Below are 14,681 nucleotides of genomic sequence, written 5' to 3'. Positions count from 1 at the left end.
GTGTTTCGCATAGTCTAAAGGAATCATTATTTTAGTTTATCATTGAAAGATCAACTTTGCAAAAAATCACTAAAATCAGTAAATGTTTAACCCTCCAATTTTGACTTGATAAATAGACAAACACAATATTGTCGATAAATATTGAAATGTTCAAAATAATAATTAGACGACTAAACGATTTCAAATTTGAGTGAATTTTTACAGGTATGATCTAAGAATGATGTTCTAAAATGAATGGTTCAGCTCTTGAAATTACTTTATAAAGTGTGCCAAAATAAGTGGTTAGTTAAGTTATTGAATGATTAGCAAAACCGTCATATAAATGTGATTAATCGTACTTGAAATTTTGTATGATCTAAGAATGATGATCTAAAATAAATGGTTAAGATCATGAATTACTTTATAAAGTGTGCCTAAATAAGTGGTTCGTTAAGTTATTGAATGATTAGCGTTTGAGGTGCTAAATTAGCAAATCAGTCATATAAATGTGATTAATTGTACTTGAAATATTGTTTTGGTTACTTTGTAATTTTTAGCATCCAAAAGTAGTTTAAAACGAAAATATTTCTCCCATACACATAAAAATCCCATCCATGATCCATGTTTGGTTTTGGTGGCTGGAAGTTCTGGCCTCTCGCAGTCGCAGGTACAATTCTTCTGGTACGAAGGATACACTGAGACACTAAGACGGTACTCCCAACTTCACCAACTCATGTTCTTGAAATGACAAAACTGCCCCTGGTCCCTTCTTAAACGTACATACATTGCTTTCTCTATCCTCACCTGTCACCATTCCATTTGCAAACCATCCACAATTTTCCACCTGTCCTTCCAAATGTAACTGACGTCATTCATGCCGAAATATTACTGTATTTATGTAACATAATTATACTCATATATATGATCTATCTACCTGTATTATATCATTTGTATGGTGTATTGCATATCGGTTCACCAATTAAGGTTTAACTTGATGCAGTGATGCTCTCATTAGCCAACTTACGTTGTGTATGTCTAGCACACGACTAACTTTTTCATGTATTAAAAATACGGTCACATGACGTTAATATTTCATTCCAATTATAACAAATAAACTTAATATTTATTAATATATCATAAAGGGGTAATATATCAATCTTATAGTCTACCCTCATTATATAGCATATTCAGGATACACTATGTGCTAGCACCCATAAAAAAAATTTCCAAATACACAATTATTTCTTCTCTTTTTTGCTCAATTTTCTTTTCTTTGTTTTTTCGGCAAAAGCAAAAGAAAAGGGAAAAAAAAAAAGTAATGAATAAGACGTTAGTGGGGATGTTGCGACGTTAACGTTTAGTGCTCTTTGGGAAAATAATGAATATTTTAAGGTGGACAGACGGCTTATGGGTTCCTGCAAACTTGTGCTTAAAAAGCCTCTGAGAAATTTTGTGACAAATGATTCCTGCAAATTTGGGTCTCCCCAAATGATCAGTGGGAGTGTTGAATTGCCAGGGTCCTCCCAACCCAACCCAGACAACCCAATTCGTCATCTTCCTCCATTAATTCCCACATTTGAAGAAATTAATCAAGATTAATTTGTTGGGTCGGATTGAATGACTGAAGGCTTTGAAATTTCGAGTTATTTTCTATAACGTAATTAAAGTCATCCTTTTTTTTTTTTTTTTTTTTTTTTTTCTTGCGAGGAGTTTATATCGTATAATATTACTGCCGCAATTATCTACTTCCCTCCCCAACTTTTTACTGATCTTTATCCACTTCTTGTGGTTATTTAAAGTGTAAGCTTTTCATGTTTTCATGCTTCTCCTTTGCTTTTTGATGTTTCTTCTGGTTTTTGTGGAGGCTTCTACTTCACCATGCAAATCGTTTCCAAGTTTTGAAGGTTCCCAATCATCCAACTTTCTGATACTGTAGTTAACTTAGAAGTTTAGGACAATTTCAAGTTATAATTTGTTTGGATTTTGCTTGTTACCTTATGTGTTTTCAATTTCTGAATTTTCAGGCCATTTTGTAGTCAAGTTTGTCTGTTTAGCGTACCGCAGTTATGTTTTTGATTAAAAGTTTGTAACCGATTCTATCTGCGCATACCTATGGGCCATATTTATTGGTCTTATTCATGGAGCTGTGAATTTGCAGCAGAGTGGTTATGAAATCTCTTTGTTTACTTGTTTCGTTTGTTGAATTTGTTGATAGAGTATGAGCTATTCATCAACTCAATTTGCCACCTCAAGACAAATGGGGATATACGAGCCATTCCGCCAAATTGGTGTGTGGAAAGAAACCTTCAGAGGTGATCACACCTCTAACACAGCTGCTTCCACAATTCTAGAAGAGGATTCTGGTATCGAAAACAAGGTGAAACCGAAAAACCAATCTTTTGTTCCCTTTTTCCTCAATGTTAGATTCACTTTATTTGTTCTGATTGATGAACTTCAATTAATTTTCTGATTTTGCTTCCTCTAGATTGGATTTGTTTCTCATGAACCCATGCTGCCTTCCGGAAACGGAAATGATCACGAACCGAGCAGATCTGCTGATAAGGTGATATAGCTTTGCTCTCCCTACTGTCTGTCTGTCTTTCTTTCCAAGCAAGGCAACATATTTGTGTCATGTTTTTGTTATTTATTCATTTATCTCATCAATTATAAAGAAGATCGTACTATCATCGATGCAATTTTTGTTTTTTGTATTCATTTTCGTGTAAGTTGATTATGAAGTGCACATATACACAGGTGCAGAGACGGTTAGAACAAAATCGTGAAGCTGCACGAAAGAGTCGTATGCGAAAAAAGGTGAGTAGGAATCACATGTCTTGATTTATTGGTCTATTTCATTGCTACAACTTGTGAAATTATTTGAATGATTTCTTGTACTACCACAGGTTTATGTTCAACAACTCGAAACAAGCCGCTTAAAATTGGCACAGCTGGAACTGGAAATTGACAGAGTTAGAAAACGGGTGAGTTGAAAGAAGAAACTTTTTTCATCTTTGTTCATGTTACCTGATGCATTTCCTTATTAATCAGAATTGAATTAGTATCATTGGATGAACCCGTAACTGCCTGATTTGCAGGGTGCCTATGCAAGCAGTTCATTAGGTACTAGCCATATGGGATACAATGGAGCTTTGAATTCAGGTTTGTGATTCTGAACTCCTTATATTAATGACCTGATCACTATTTTCCTTTTCTTTTTTTTTTTTTGAGAATTTTTAAGTGATTCTCGTAGATTATTGTGATTATGGTTCCATCTGTAATTCCATCTGCAAATCTTTGCAGGGATCACTACATTTGAGATGGAATATGTACACTGGGTTGAAGAACAACACAGACAAATTGTTGAACTCAGAAATGCACTGCATGATCATGCAACAGACATAGAACTTCGAAAACTCGTAGACAGTGGCTTGAACCACTATGCCATTCTTTTCCGAATGAAGGCAGATGCTGCAAGGGCTGATATCTTTTACTTATTGTCTGGCATATGGAGAACACCAGTCGAACGCCATTTTCATTGGATTGGTGGATTTCGCCCGTCGGAGCTGCTAAATGTAACGCTGAACTTAGTTCACATTATTTCTGATGAGTTATAGTACAGTTTTTTTATTGTGTAACATGGTGCATATTGTTTCGCTTTTTCAGATTGTGTTGCCACAGCTTCAACCATTGACTGATCAACAACTTCCGGACTTCTATAACCTGCAGCAATCGTCACAGCAAGCGGAGGATGCGCTATCACAGGGAATGGACAAACTGCAGCAGACTCTGGCATTGAGCATAGCAGCTGATCCAACGAGTGGAGAAAGTTTTGGGTGTCAGATGGCTTCTGCACTTGAGAAGCTTGAAGCACTAGAGATCTTCGTGAGCCAGGTGACATCAGATTCCAAATGGTTTTTGCAATTAGTCTCATAAGTGTAGGGGATTTAATGAAATTGCATATTCAACACTAATTATATTTAGATTATGGGTAATATGTACAAATATAATGGTTACTAACTGCATAAGCCGTATATAAACTCACGTTTAGAGCCCTTGAGTCTATGTTTAGTGTCCCATTGTCCCTTCAGTTCTATTTTTTGGTAAAAGTTTGTAACCGAACCGTTTTCCCTTAAAAATGCCCCAACACAATTTGACTTAGATTCTGCCATGTAAGTTCATGAACTTACTGAAGAATTCAAACTTCAATGGGGTGAGAAATTGTTAATAAGCATAAAGCATGAAATACCTTTTGACGGTTGACTCCTTGTTAATTAGTTTGCTGAAGTAGAAAGTATGCTTCTCTTGTCCATGGCAGGCAGATCACCTTCGGCAGCAAACGCTGCAGCAAATGTCTCGAATCCTCACAACACACCAAGCAGCGGAAGGCTTGCTTGCACTGGGGGAGTACTTTCACCGGTTACGTGCCCTCAGTTCTCTATGGACTGCTCCTCCCCGTAAACCAACATAGTCAGCTGCAACGTATTCTCCGTAGTTATATGTATTCTTTGTTCCATTATTATGAACTTTTATCTCCCTGTTTCAGAAGGTGTAACCGTGTAAATATGAAGAAGCTCAGTTCATGAGTGTTACCTATTCATGTAGGTTTTCAAGTTAGGTCTCCAATGAATGTGGCATATACTAAGTTTCTCTAAGGGTAGCATATACTAAGTTTGTCGAGTTATTAGATTGTGGCCACAATTGATATATATATTCCTGTATATGGCTTGATGATTCTGAACAATATATCCACATAAGTCATGCATGGAGGACCCGTTGCATCCAACAATTTTCTCTTTCGCACGGGAAGGGTAAAATAAATACTAAAACAATATGTTGGAATTCCGAGAATGCCAGGTTAAGAGTTGTTGTATCATAGTTTGGTCTCACTACTTAACCTATGTACGAGGTGAGGAAGCCCTTGGTCTTTTTTTTTTTTTTTTTGGGTCGAATAGGAAGCCCTTGTTCTAAAGTTTGAGCACTAGTGATCTTTATAGTTAACATGTTACTTTTGATGATCAGCATATTGTGAATTGACTGAATCTTAACTATGCAGTGAATTCTTAATTTTCTCCTATACCTCAAAGTTATTAGAGTTCATTGTTTACAATCATCCATCAATATAAAATAAACACCTACCACTAAATATTATGCAGTTTATTATCACACGAATGTGCTGCTGAAAAATAAATACATGTTGTGTGCGATATGACGAAAATATTCTTATGAAATTCAGGTTTTGAAAAAGACCAAATATTTGTGCTATTTGTTTTGAGGTATTTGTGGCTTCATAAGGACCACGTTTTTTTTTTTTTTTTTTGGGTCAAACATGTGAGAACTATGCTTTCAAACTACATATATAGTTACCAATTTTTAATCACAAATAGAGCTAAGGATCTAAACAGAGAATAAGTCATATATAAACCAAGATTTGGTGCCGTTTAATGTATCGGTCTAGTTCTAGTGTTGATTAAAAGTTTGTAACCGGAACAAGTTCTATTTGTTTACATTTGCCTTGTAAAAATGCAGCATTTTAATATTAACTATAATTCTGCTATATAACTTCTTGAACTTATTGAACTGAAACTTAGATGAGGTGAGAAATTGTTAATAAGCATAAAGCAGGAAATACCTATTCCCATCTAGATTATCGTATTATCAACTACCACTGTGACAATGGACTCCTTGTTACTTTGCTGAACTGTATACGTTGCTCTTGTCCAAGGCTGCAGGAATATCATCTCCGGTAGGAAACTTTGCAGAAAATGTCTCAGATCCTAAAAGACGGGCACCAAGCAGCTCGAGGCTTGCTTGCACTGAGGGAGGACTTTCACCGGCTACGTGCCTTCGATTCTCTTTGGACCGTTTGCCCCCCGTGAACCGACAGTCAGCTACCACCTAGTCTCCATTGATACATATATTACAGAAGCTGTAAATGTGAAGAAGTTTTAGTGCTTGAGTGTCACCAATTCAAAACACACATATAGGTTTTCAAGTCAAATCTCCATTGTCCAATGCTTGTAGCATATACTATAGTTTGATTGAAATGGGAGGGATATTAAGTTATTAACACTAAATAAATGTGTAAATTTGTCTGAAGTATCAAGGTTTGTTGAGTTATATTTTAACCTCATTTCTTATTATTATTGGGAACTTTGCCTGATTATTTTGAACATTAGATACACAATTTTAAGTCTAGCTAAAAGTTCCGCTTTTGAGCTCAAAAATTGAACTCTGAACATGAAATGCCATGCAAGATTAGGAGAAAAACTTAGTTGAAGTTGTTGTATGAAACATTCTTTTGTGTGACGCGAAAAGAGATGCGTATACAACTACAATAGAAAAAAATTTCTTTGAGGGTAGACTTATGTATACATGAAAAATTATATATGAATGTGTATTCTTGGTCAATAGTTTAATAACAATTATCATGTTATTTAGTATTACAATATAATTGTATTCATCGTCATTGTAAGTGATATGTCTTAAATTCGATTCTCGTTAATGGTATATTTTAAACAAAATTATTATGACTAACCTAGTGTAGATTGACATAATAAAAGATAATTCGTAAAATACCATAGTTTTGGGGTACTGTGTTTATTTTTGTTTTCACTTTTGGCGGGTGAGTCCAAGATCCTAACTGTCATGCTGCAGGAAGCCTCTGTCCACAAAAATTTCCCGTGAAAAATATAATAAAAGCGGAAAATATAAAAACCAAAATTACAAATTAAAATGAAAAAAAAGGAAAAAAAGGAAAAAAAAAACCCAGATTCTGAAAAATATTCATTATCAGAAGTTCAGAACCTTTCCACTTCCTTGACGCCTTCGACCTTCGCAGCCCAAATTGAAAACCCTAATTTCCATTTCCAATTTGATTGTGTCCAATTCTTCCCAAATTGGTCGGATCTCCGATCTGACAAGACTGGGATAGTACCTGAAGAGAACAAAACAATGAGCAATTTGAGAACCATCTGTCGGCCGCACACGGTCTTCACGTCCTTCGTGTGTTGCAGACACCAAGCTCGCTTCGGCTCTAGGGTTTCATTTCGAAACCCAAATTGCGGTCCTCGCTTTCCGCCGGTGTCCGATTTTGCGAGATTGAATTGGGGCGGCTCGTGGTCCCGGGTCAATCAGAGAAGGACGGTGGTTAGGGCTTCCAGTTGGGACCATCCCAAATCTCCCTACGAAACTCTTGGTAATTGGATAAAGCTTCAACCTTTGATTTTAAAAAAAAAAATCTGGAATTTGTAACATATTTATTGTCTTTAACTTTCTAATTTTTGGATTTTGTTTTTTGAAAATCAGAATTAGAGAGGGACGCTGACGATGACCAGATAAAGATTGCTTACAGACGGTTGGCCAAGTTTTATCATCCAGATGGTATACTCCCTTGTCTTGTTTCGAAATTCTTTTCAAATTTTTCGATTTCATATCTGTAATTTGCTACTTTGCTAGTGGTGTTATGTGTTAATCACAAATCAAAAGAAATACTTTGTAAGAAGATAATGTATGTAAACAATTGTTGGTTTAATATGGTGAAACCCTTCAGTAAAATCGTCATTAATTTCAACTTGAAGAATCTTTGCAATTTGTGTGCAACAAAGTTATTGTGCAAAAGGGCTTATGACATTGGAAGTTGTTTTTATTCCTTACGGCTGCGTTTCAGGCCTAGATTTGGAATTGGATAACTGACTAGAGTAAGAAACGAAGGCCATTCCAAATTTTGTCCAAGTTGAAGGAGGGATAAGGTTTCTGACTAATCTATCTAATTCTTTCAACTTGTTCAAATTTTGAAGTTGGCCTCCATTTCTTCCCTCATATGCCTTGAATCCAATTCTAGTCTCCAAGAGTGGTTTAATTTTCACGTGATTTTTTTTTTAAAAAAAAAACTAATATCAGGCATATTGCTTGTCGTCCTTCCTTGTGTGTTAGATTGCTGCATGTATTGGTTTCTAGGTGTAAAAAAGTTAGATTATCAGTAAATGTGCTCTTCCTAATATTTTGTGCCATTTCCTTTGGTCTATTAGCTTTTGCTTGAACGTTCAAAATTGATTTCTTTCCGTTTTCAAGTCTATGATGGTAGAGGGACTCTAGAGGAGGGGGAAACAGCTGAAGCTAGATTTATTAAGATTCAAGCTGCTTATGAGCTGCTCATGGATGACGAAAAGAGGGGACAATATGATAGGGATAACCGACTCAACCCAATGAAAGTAAGATTTGTAGTTTGCATATAAGTTGCCTTGTAGTTTCTTGCTTATATTTTTAGGATAGATACAGGAAAATGTAGAGTAGATTCATGATTTGTAAACAGATCAGCTTGTATTTTTTTAGTAACGGAATCTTTGTGTGCACTGTTATATCAGGCATCTCAAGCATGGATGGAGTGGCTAATAAAGAAGCGAAAAGCTTTTGATCAGCGAGGTGATATGGCAATAGCTGCTTGGCAAGAGCAACAGCAGCGTGAGATGAATATTCGTGCACGTCGACTTTCTCGTTCCAAGGTATAGAATCATTCTCCTAGTACACGAATCAGCTGTGAAGAATAGTTTCGGTAGTTCGGAAATAAAAATGGAATTTCTGTATTCAAACGGTTTGATAAATGCTGCAAAGCTCTGCCCTTTGCCGGATGCGCAAAACATCGACGGCAATCTGTCTCTTATCATTACTGATCAAACACTATGTTCAGAAGCTCGTGCTTCTCTCTGTGATCTATTGTTTGAAATTATAGTAAAGCTTTTGTGTTCTTTTGTTTTGGCTGCGTTTCTCGTCTTATGGCCTAAGATCAATGTATTTGACATCCAGGTTGACCCAGATGAAGAGAAGAGAATCCTGGCAAGAGAAAAAAAGGCCTCGGCAGAGTATTTCTCCAGTACCCTCAAGCGACACACACTAGTCTTAAAGAAAAGGGACCTAATGCGAAAGAAAGCAGAGGAAGACAAGAAAAAGCTCATCGGTCAGCTTTTAGCCGCGGAGGGACTTGAGCTCGACACACAGGATGAAGAAAAACGGTAGAGCAAGATTTACTCTTTGGCTTCTGACTCTGTAATTTGTACTATAGAATACACTTTGTAATGGCCGCTGAAGACAAATCCGTCCATACTTATATTCAACAACGAGAGAAAAAATTAATCTGTATATATCTTTCGTTGAAGAAATTTATAGAAATTAATGAAAAAAATCCCATTTAATTATATCAGTGCATCCGTTCTCGTGCACCTGTGTTGATATGCTTCAAATAGGTCTATCAAAAGTTCACCAGGTCTCTGCATCAAAAGTAAGTACAAGTAATTTGATTGCTTTCAAGAGCAAATTTGTTCTGCAATCTTTTGCTCGAACGTAGTACGCTGACATAAAACAGCTACATTCTACGCTGACATAAAGTGATAAAACAGCTGACATAAAACAGCTACCTTGAACAGAATAGGAACTGTTTGTTGCACTGGTCCGCTGTCGGATGAAATCAAGCATACTTATCATAAATCAGGATTCTCGAGATAAGCCGAATGTCTTCCCACGATAAGGTCAATAAGCGGTTTCTCCACATCATCAACACCCAGAGACTGGTTTCGGCAAACTGATATCTTTTCATTGCGTCTGACAACTACAACCTCTTCCTTGCGGGTTGAAAGCTCATTTGCTACAACCATATGCACCTTGTACTTCTTAAGAGCCATATCAGCCTTCTCCAAAAGAATCTTCGAATCCGTCTCTAGCTGTTTAGGCAAGCATGTCAAAGGTTTTTAACTCCAAAAAGTAATACTGCATCTTGTAATCTGTCAAAAAATTTTAGCAGATGAAAATTATATGACAAAGCTAAAAGGGTAAGGGGTATGATTTTGATTATTTAGAGGTGCACATATATGACTGCATCATGCATGTCGAGGAAGATCTGTTAAACGAAAAGCCCCTACCAGAAATATGTCATTTTCAGGTTACTGCTACCCAGCCACGCCCCTCAACCCTTCTCGACCGAAAAAAAAAAAAAAAAATCTCATATAGATAGTCTATGGATGCAAGTAAAAAATAGCTCTTCCGCTAAAGTGCAGCAAGTGAACTAATGAATGGAAATGCCAGTAATTAGAAATAAGCAGAAGCTTCTATCTAACCTTAAATGATATACAGAAGGCCGTTGGCGCCCAGTCTTTCCTCAGCACTAATAGCATCTTTGGCACCTGAACAAGTCGCATGTCCAATGGACCAGATCCTGACTGAATTTTGTGTTCTGCCTGCACAATCATGCTTTGCTAAGAAATGGTGCAGCTAATGCTTAGACTTGGATGAAACTTATACACGACACAAGATGGAGTATTATGATTCTTTTTCCTTTATTTCATAAGCAACTTTCGGACCACTGATCTCCTTATATAACAGTTTTTTCATTCAAACAAGCGATTAATTAAACATCCAAGATTCACATGTCAACCCATTCCTATATATTCAGAGGAATATTGTGATCATAAACATGTCCTGTATAAATTTGCAAAGGACTGGATTATGTTATCTAACTGCAGAGATTCATATATAAGCCCTTAAAGAAATGCTATCAAGCTTCCAAAATTCACAATCAAGTCATTTCTACGCATTTCAAGGAATATCGAGAAAAAAATGTCCTCTAGCAATTTCTAAAAGGGGTAGCTTTTGTCATCTGTCGATTGAGTTACAGAATGCAGCCAGAGCAAGTATGACATAACTTTTCAATATATTAAACCATTACCATGCTTTTCCAAGGAACATAAAAGTCAGACACTGCAGCTGCAAGGTAAAGAATTGCATGTGGCCCGAGACTTCTTATTGAAAAAGCAATCATCTGCAACATCTGCCCAAAATGCAAAGACAGATTAGTCAAGCATAGGAGGATAACTGTTATATCTAAAACAACCAGACACTCAAATATGGTTGTGAAGGGAAGTTAATAACCAACTGAAGCGAACCTGAAGATACTCAAATATGGTTGTGAAGGGAAGTTTTAACAAGAGGCCTCCTGTTACTGCCTGCAACACAATAAATCCCCACATATAAAGGAAGTAAAAATATGCAATAAGTAAATACATATAATACTCAATGAAAGATAAATATAAGTGGTCGTACGGCATGACTTTCAGTGATGGCATTCCTCACTGCTTCCGAATGTGACTGGCACACTGGAAATATGTATAATATTGTCAGATTTAACTTTCGACATCACCACAAAGCTGCAAATAAAACTTCAAAAATTCCTGCCTCCCATCTCCCCAAAACCCAATCATCAAGCACAAAACCAACTCTGATAATTAAACTCTACAATCAAATCCTATAATAGCATACAAAAATCTAATATCATAGTTACTCACACAAACATGTCAAAACAAATGGAAACATCAATGTAGCTGACAAGCAGAAAGTTTGACATCTCTATTACTAATGCAGACAAAAACAGCTTGGTTTTCCTCTGATAATTGAGTTCTTGTTTTTTAAATTTTTCCTCAAGAACAGCCTCAAAAGCTAGAGTCTTCAGGGCTTAATTACTCTAACCTTTTGGATATAACCTTCCAGCCTGCTTTCTAAGCTGAGTTAAATCAGCCTACTCTATGATATGAGACCAATCACACTCTTCTTTTGGGTATAGTCACTCATCTAAGAGTTTTAATGACTTAGCACTACGCGAATGTATGCCTAGGCATTTTAATCAAGCCACTAGCATCTTATGGAAATTTAACCTGCACATTGCGGTTGGCTCTAATGCCAATAGTCAAGAATCAACCAGTACTCAAAAGCTATTGCCATCAAGGAGTCAAAAGCTTATTACTTGCCTTTAAGGTTTGTAAGAGACTCATTGTTAGCTAGGGCATCAATATTACTTATTTGAGAAATGTAATTAAATATCCATTGCACAATGACCGTGTTTCTATCTCATGCCTTTCCTCAAGGTAGAAGTAATTTGTTGCTAATGTACTGGTATTCAAGAAGTTAAGTATCATTCTTGATCCCTAAACTAGAGAGAAGGAAACATAAGTTTCTCTCCCGTCATCCATGTCCATTGTTTGTTCTACATAGAAAGAGAAAAGACACATATAATCATTTTGCAAACACTAACTACAAACCGTTAATATTTGAGTCATCCGTATATTCAAAACATTCAAGCAAAGGATCAGCGGGAAGTGATCTGCAATATGGCTGGCAAGTACCCCTGCATAACATTGTGGAATAATCCAAAAAGTTTAGTTACAATTCTCTTCTATCGTGTTAAATTGTTGAAATGACCAAATGATATGTAAAATGGTAGAATCAGAAATTACCTTCGATATAGAAAAATAACAGCATAACCTGCCTTCAAAAAGTACCTGCAACGTTACAGATAAGTCTAATCCATAAGTCAGTATTACTAAAGAATGCATATTTATTGATTTGCAGGGTGATATACTCTGTGGATGCTGCTCCCCTGTGACCTGAGCTGAAGTTGTCTATGTAGCGAACACATCGTTGCTCCAGAGGAATGGTGGTGCCACCTGATGTCACACACACAACCCTCCTAGCTCCTCCACTTCCTACATCACATTTCAAATCAATCAAAATCCACTTAACCATACTCTATCACCCAGAAAAAGAAATGACAAATATAAATGCGACAAATCAAAAGGTAAACATACCAGAAGGTGTCGAATTCTTCTTCACAAATCCCTCAAGCTTTCCACTGATATCATCACTGTTCTTCAAAGGAGGAGCTGAGTCGAAAAATGACTTGATTTCAGCATCCGGTATGTCTTTTTGAGCTTCCAACCCATTTGATAAAGCCATTTGAAGTTGCCCAACAGCCAATTCCTTGTCAAAAACCCACAAAAAACCCTCAATTTTCACATAAACATAATTAATAACCATATATAAGTAGGAAAAGGACTAAAAGATCAGATTTTTATCATGTTAGAAATGATACGGAATAAAACCCATTGTTTTCAGATAAATATTGACTACACAAAGTGTGAAAAAAAACCCAAGGATCATGGTAGGTGACTGTAAATTGGGGAAAATATACCCCTTAAATTCCCAAAGCCCACATATGTATGTGGGATTTCAAACCAGAACTTCACTACAAATCAGAAAAAATAAAAAATTAGTCATGAAATTCCACAATATATTTGAATTGAGAGCAAATTCAAAATTCGAAAGCAGAGCAATGATCCCAATTCGAAAAATTTCCCAAAACAAAAACTACCTACAGTGAGAGAGCTGAGAGCAGCTGCTGAAAATCGAATCGAAGTGGGTTTGTCTTTCGGTTCTGTGATTCAATATTCTGGGAAGTATCGAACGGTGAAACGTTTCGTAGCCGTTGATTCCCGCGAAAATATAAAGGATAAAAACAAAGTTTTTTTTTTTTTTTTGTTTACAGTGGAGGGTAAAATATCCAAGGTCAATGTGATGAAAATTAAATAAAAATTAAACAGCACCACAATTAAATAAAAAATAAAAAATAAAATGAGAAAACCGAAGAAACCTGAAATTGAAGCAGCGGTGTTCGGATGTTTCTTGGGGGCAGAGGGACGAGCTTGATTTTGTTAGGCCATCTCCAACCGTAGGTTTGCACAGAGCTCATTTTAGCCCTTTAGTTTTTCAAAAAATTAATATTTTAACGAACAATGCATGGTCATATTTCTTATCATCTTTAACTGAGAGGTCAGAGGACCACATGCCAAACATAGCCTTGTGACAAAAAACCATTTCTAATCAAGGGCTAAAGGGACAAACATAATTTATTATTTAAATTTAAAAACTACATCTAAAATTTAAAAAATACAACTTATATATTTCAAATCAAATGTAAGAGGTTTTATTTAGAGTATAAAAAATAAAAAAATAAAAAAGGAAGTGGGTGGGAGAGTCCCACATCGGCTGTGGGAGAGAAAGTATAAAAAAAAAACTAAAAAAAAAAAATGGAAGTGGGTGGGAGTCCCACATCAGCTGTGAGAGAGATTTGAGCAAGTACTAAAGCCTGTAAAAACAACACCCAAACATTTAACTAAACATACTTTTTGGGCCTATAATTAAATATTTAAAAAAAAAAATTGGTCCAAAAAAAAAAAAATTCAAATGACGATAACTGATGTCAGCTAGCTGTTGGTTGCAAATTTATGACCTTGCCCAAGGCTAGTTGGCTAGCTCCTTTGGGCCAGCTGGTTGGCCCTTTCTTGTCTCGTGAGGTCCACGAGCCCTTTTGGCTTGACCCTTAGTTTGAGACAATTTTTGGCTATTTTCGGCTATTTGACCCTCTGGACCATTTGGTTGGAGATGGTCTTATGGTGTTGGCTGGATGTGTGAGTGTGACCAGAGTTGTTGTAGTAAAATAGTCGAAAAGTAATTTAGTGGTATTCTTCTTAATAGTATGATTAGATGGTATTTCTCTTTACTATAAGTGAGAAATCAAGACAGGTGGCCTAATGGAAAATTGCGAACCACAAGTCCCTAAAGAAAAAGGTCATAAGTTCGATACTTTGTAAGCTGTGAATCTGCTTGATCGTGGCCACAAGTAGAGTGCAATTCCAAACTTGATTCTTTCAAACCAAAAAATGGTGGATAATCATGATTCCCTACCGGTTGTCTCTTTGTTTAGAAAAAACAAAACTAATTTAGTTAAGTTTTTTCAATTTTTTTTAATACACACTAATATTTATTGAATAAACTTATACTTACATTGAAAACGTCTAGAGTACATCAAAGACCCCAAAAATTCT

The 14,681-nt window shown here is 36.1% G+C and overlaps 3 protein-coding genes across 6 annotated transcripts; 2 read left to right on the top strand and 1 right to left on the bottom strand.

Moving 5' to 3' along the window:
* The first annotated feature begins 1,418 nt into the window (after positions 1-1,418).
* On the top strand, positions 1,419-4,902 carry LOC137748898 (transcription factor TGA7-like). Of its 3 annotated transcripts, XM_068489108.1 has the most exons (10): positions 1,673-1,883; positions 2,004-2,061; positions 2,195-2,356; positions 2,465-2,542; positions 2,734-2,793; positions 2,883-2,960; positions 3,075-3,138; positions 3,280-3,551; positions 3,643-3,870; positions 4,295-4,902. In XM_068489108.1, the coding sequence occupies exons 3-10, from the start codon at positions 2,198-2,200 to the stop codon at positions 4,445-4,447; spliced, it is 1,092 nt and encodes a 363-aa protein (XP_068345209.1). In that variant the 5' UTR covers positions 1,673-1,883; positions 2,004-2,061; positions 2,195-2,197; the 3' UTR covers positions 4,448-4,902. The 3 variants fall into 3 exon arrangements, with proteins under 3 accessions (XP_068345202.1, XP_068345209.1, XP_068345195.1); XM_068489101.1 differs by lacking the exons at positions 1,673-1,883; positions 2,004-2,061 and adding an exon at positions 1,419-1,636; XM_068489094.1 differs by lacking the exon at positions 2,004-2,061.
* Positions 4,903-6,739: 1,837 nt separating this feature from the next.
* LOC137747931 (uncharacterized) lies at positions 6,740-9,170 on the top strand. Its single transcript, XM_068488057.1, has 5 exons — positions 6,740-7,174; positions 7,285-7,359; positions 8,050-8,189; positions 8,343-8,480; positions 8,782-9,170. Exons 1-5 carry the CDS (start codon positions 6,931-6,933, stop codon positions 8,989-8,991), a joined length of 807 nt encoding a protein of 268 aa, XP_068344158.1. The 5' UTR covers positions 6,740-6,930; the 3' UTR covers positions 8,992-9,170.
* On the bottom strand, positions 9,149-13,317 carry LOC137747921 (phosphopantothenate--cysteine ligase 2-like). 2 transcript variants are annotated; one of them, XM_068488051.1, is made up of 11 exons: positions 13,169-13,317; positions 12,989-13,042; positions 12,606-12,777; positions 12,380-12,503; positions 12,255-12,299; positions 12,060-12,145; positions 11,068-11,120; positions 10,911-10,970; positions 10,694-10,795; positions 10,086-10,205; positions 9,149-9,692 (listed from the first exon to the last, which is right to left on the bottom strand). In XM_068488051.1, the coding sequence occupies exons 3-11, from the start codon at positions 12,751-12,753 to the stop codon at positions 9,453-9,455; spliced, it is 978 nt and encodes a 325-aa protein (XP_068344152.1). In that variant the 5' UTR covers positions 12,754-12,777; positions 12,989-13,042; positions 13,169-13,317; the 3' UTR covers positions 9,149-9,452. The 2 variants fall into 2 exon arrangements, with proteins under 2 accessions (XP_068344152.1, XP_068344149.1); XM_068488048.1 differs by lacking the exon at positions 12,989-13,042.
* Positions 13,318-14,681: the final 1,364 nt, after the last annotated feature.

The sequence above is a fragment of the Pyrus communis genome, chromosome 1 (assembly GCF_963583255.1).
Source record: "Pyrus communis chromosome 1, drPyrComm1.1, whole genome shotgun sequence".
Classification (NCBI taxonomy): Eukaryota; Viridiplantae; Streptophyta; class Magnoliopsida; order Rosales; family Rosaceae; genus Pyrus; species Pyrus communis.
The sequence above is the reverse complement of the archived record's forward strand: the minus strand, read 5'-3'. Positions and strand labels throughout refer to the sequence as shown.

Excerpts from the sequence above, each read along its gene's own strand:
- LOC137747921 (XM_068488051.1), bottom strand. The coding sequence starts at position 12,753 with ATGGCTTTATCAAATGGGTTGGAAGCTCAAAAAGACATACCGGATGCT. Across the intron at positions 10,206-10,693 it reads ATGTTCCTTGGAAAAGCATG|GCAGAACACAAAATTCAGTC; the intron begins GTAATGGTTTAA and ends ATGATTGTGCAG. Across the intron at positions 9,693-10,085 it reads CCTTCTGTATATCATTTAAG|CTAGAGACGGATTCGAAGAT; the intron begins GTTAGATAGAAG and ends TTGCCTAAACAG.
- LOC137748898 (XM_068489101.1), top strand. The coding sequence starts at position 2,198 with ATGAGCTATTCATCAACTCAATTTGCCACCTCAAGACAAATGGGGATA. Across the intron at positions 3,552-3,642 it reads GCCCGTCGGAGCTGCTAAAT|ATTGTGTTGCCACAGCTTCA; the intron begins GTAACGCTGAAC and ends TCGCTTTTTCAG. Across the intron at positions 3,871-4,294 it reads TAGAGATCTTCGTGAGCCAG|GCAGATCACCTTCGGCAGCA; the intron begins GTGACATCAGAT and ends TGTCCATGGCAG.
- LOC137747931 (XM_068488057.1), top strand. The coding sequence starts at position 6,931 with ATGAGCAATTTGAGAACCATCTGTCGGCCGCACACGGTCTTCACGTCC. Across the intron at positions 7,360-8,049 it reads CAAGTTTTATCATCCAGATG|TCTATGATGGTAGAGGGACT; the intron begins GTATACTCCCTT and ends TCCGTTTTCAAG. Across the intron at positions 8,481-8,781 it reads GTCGACTTTCTCGTTCCAAG|GTTGACCCAGATGAAGAGAA; the intron begins GTATAGAATCAT and ends TTTGACATCCAG.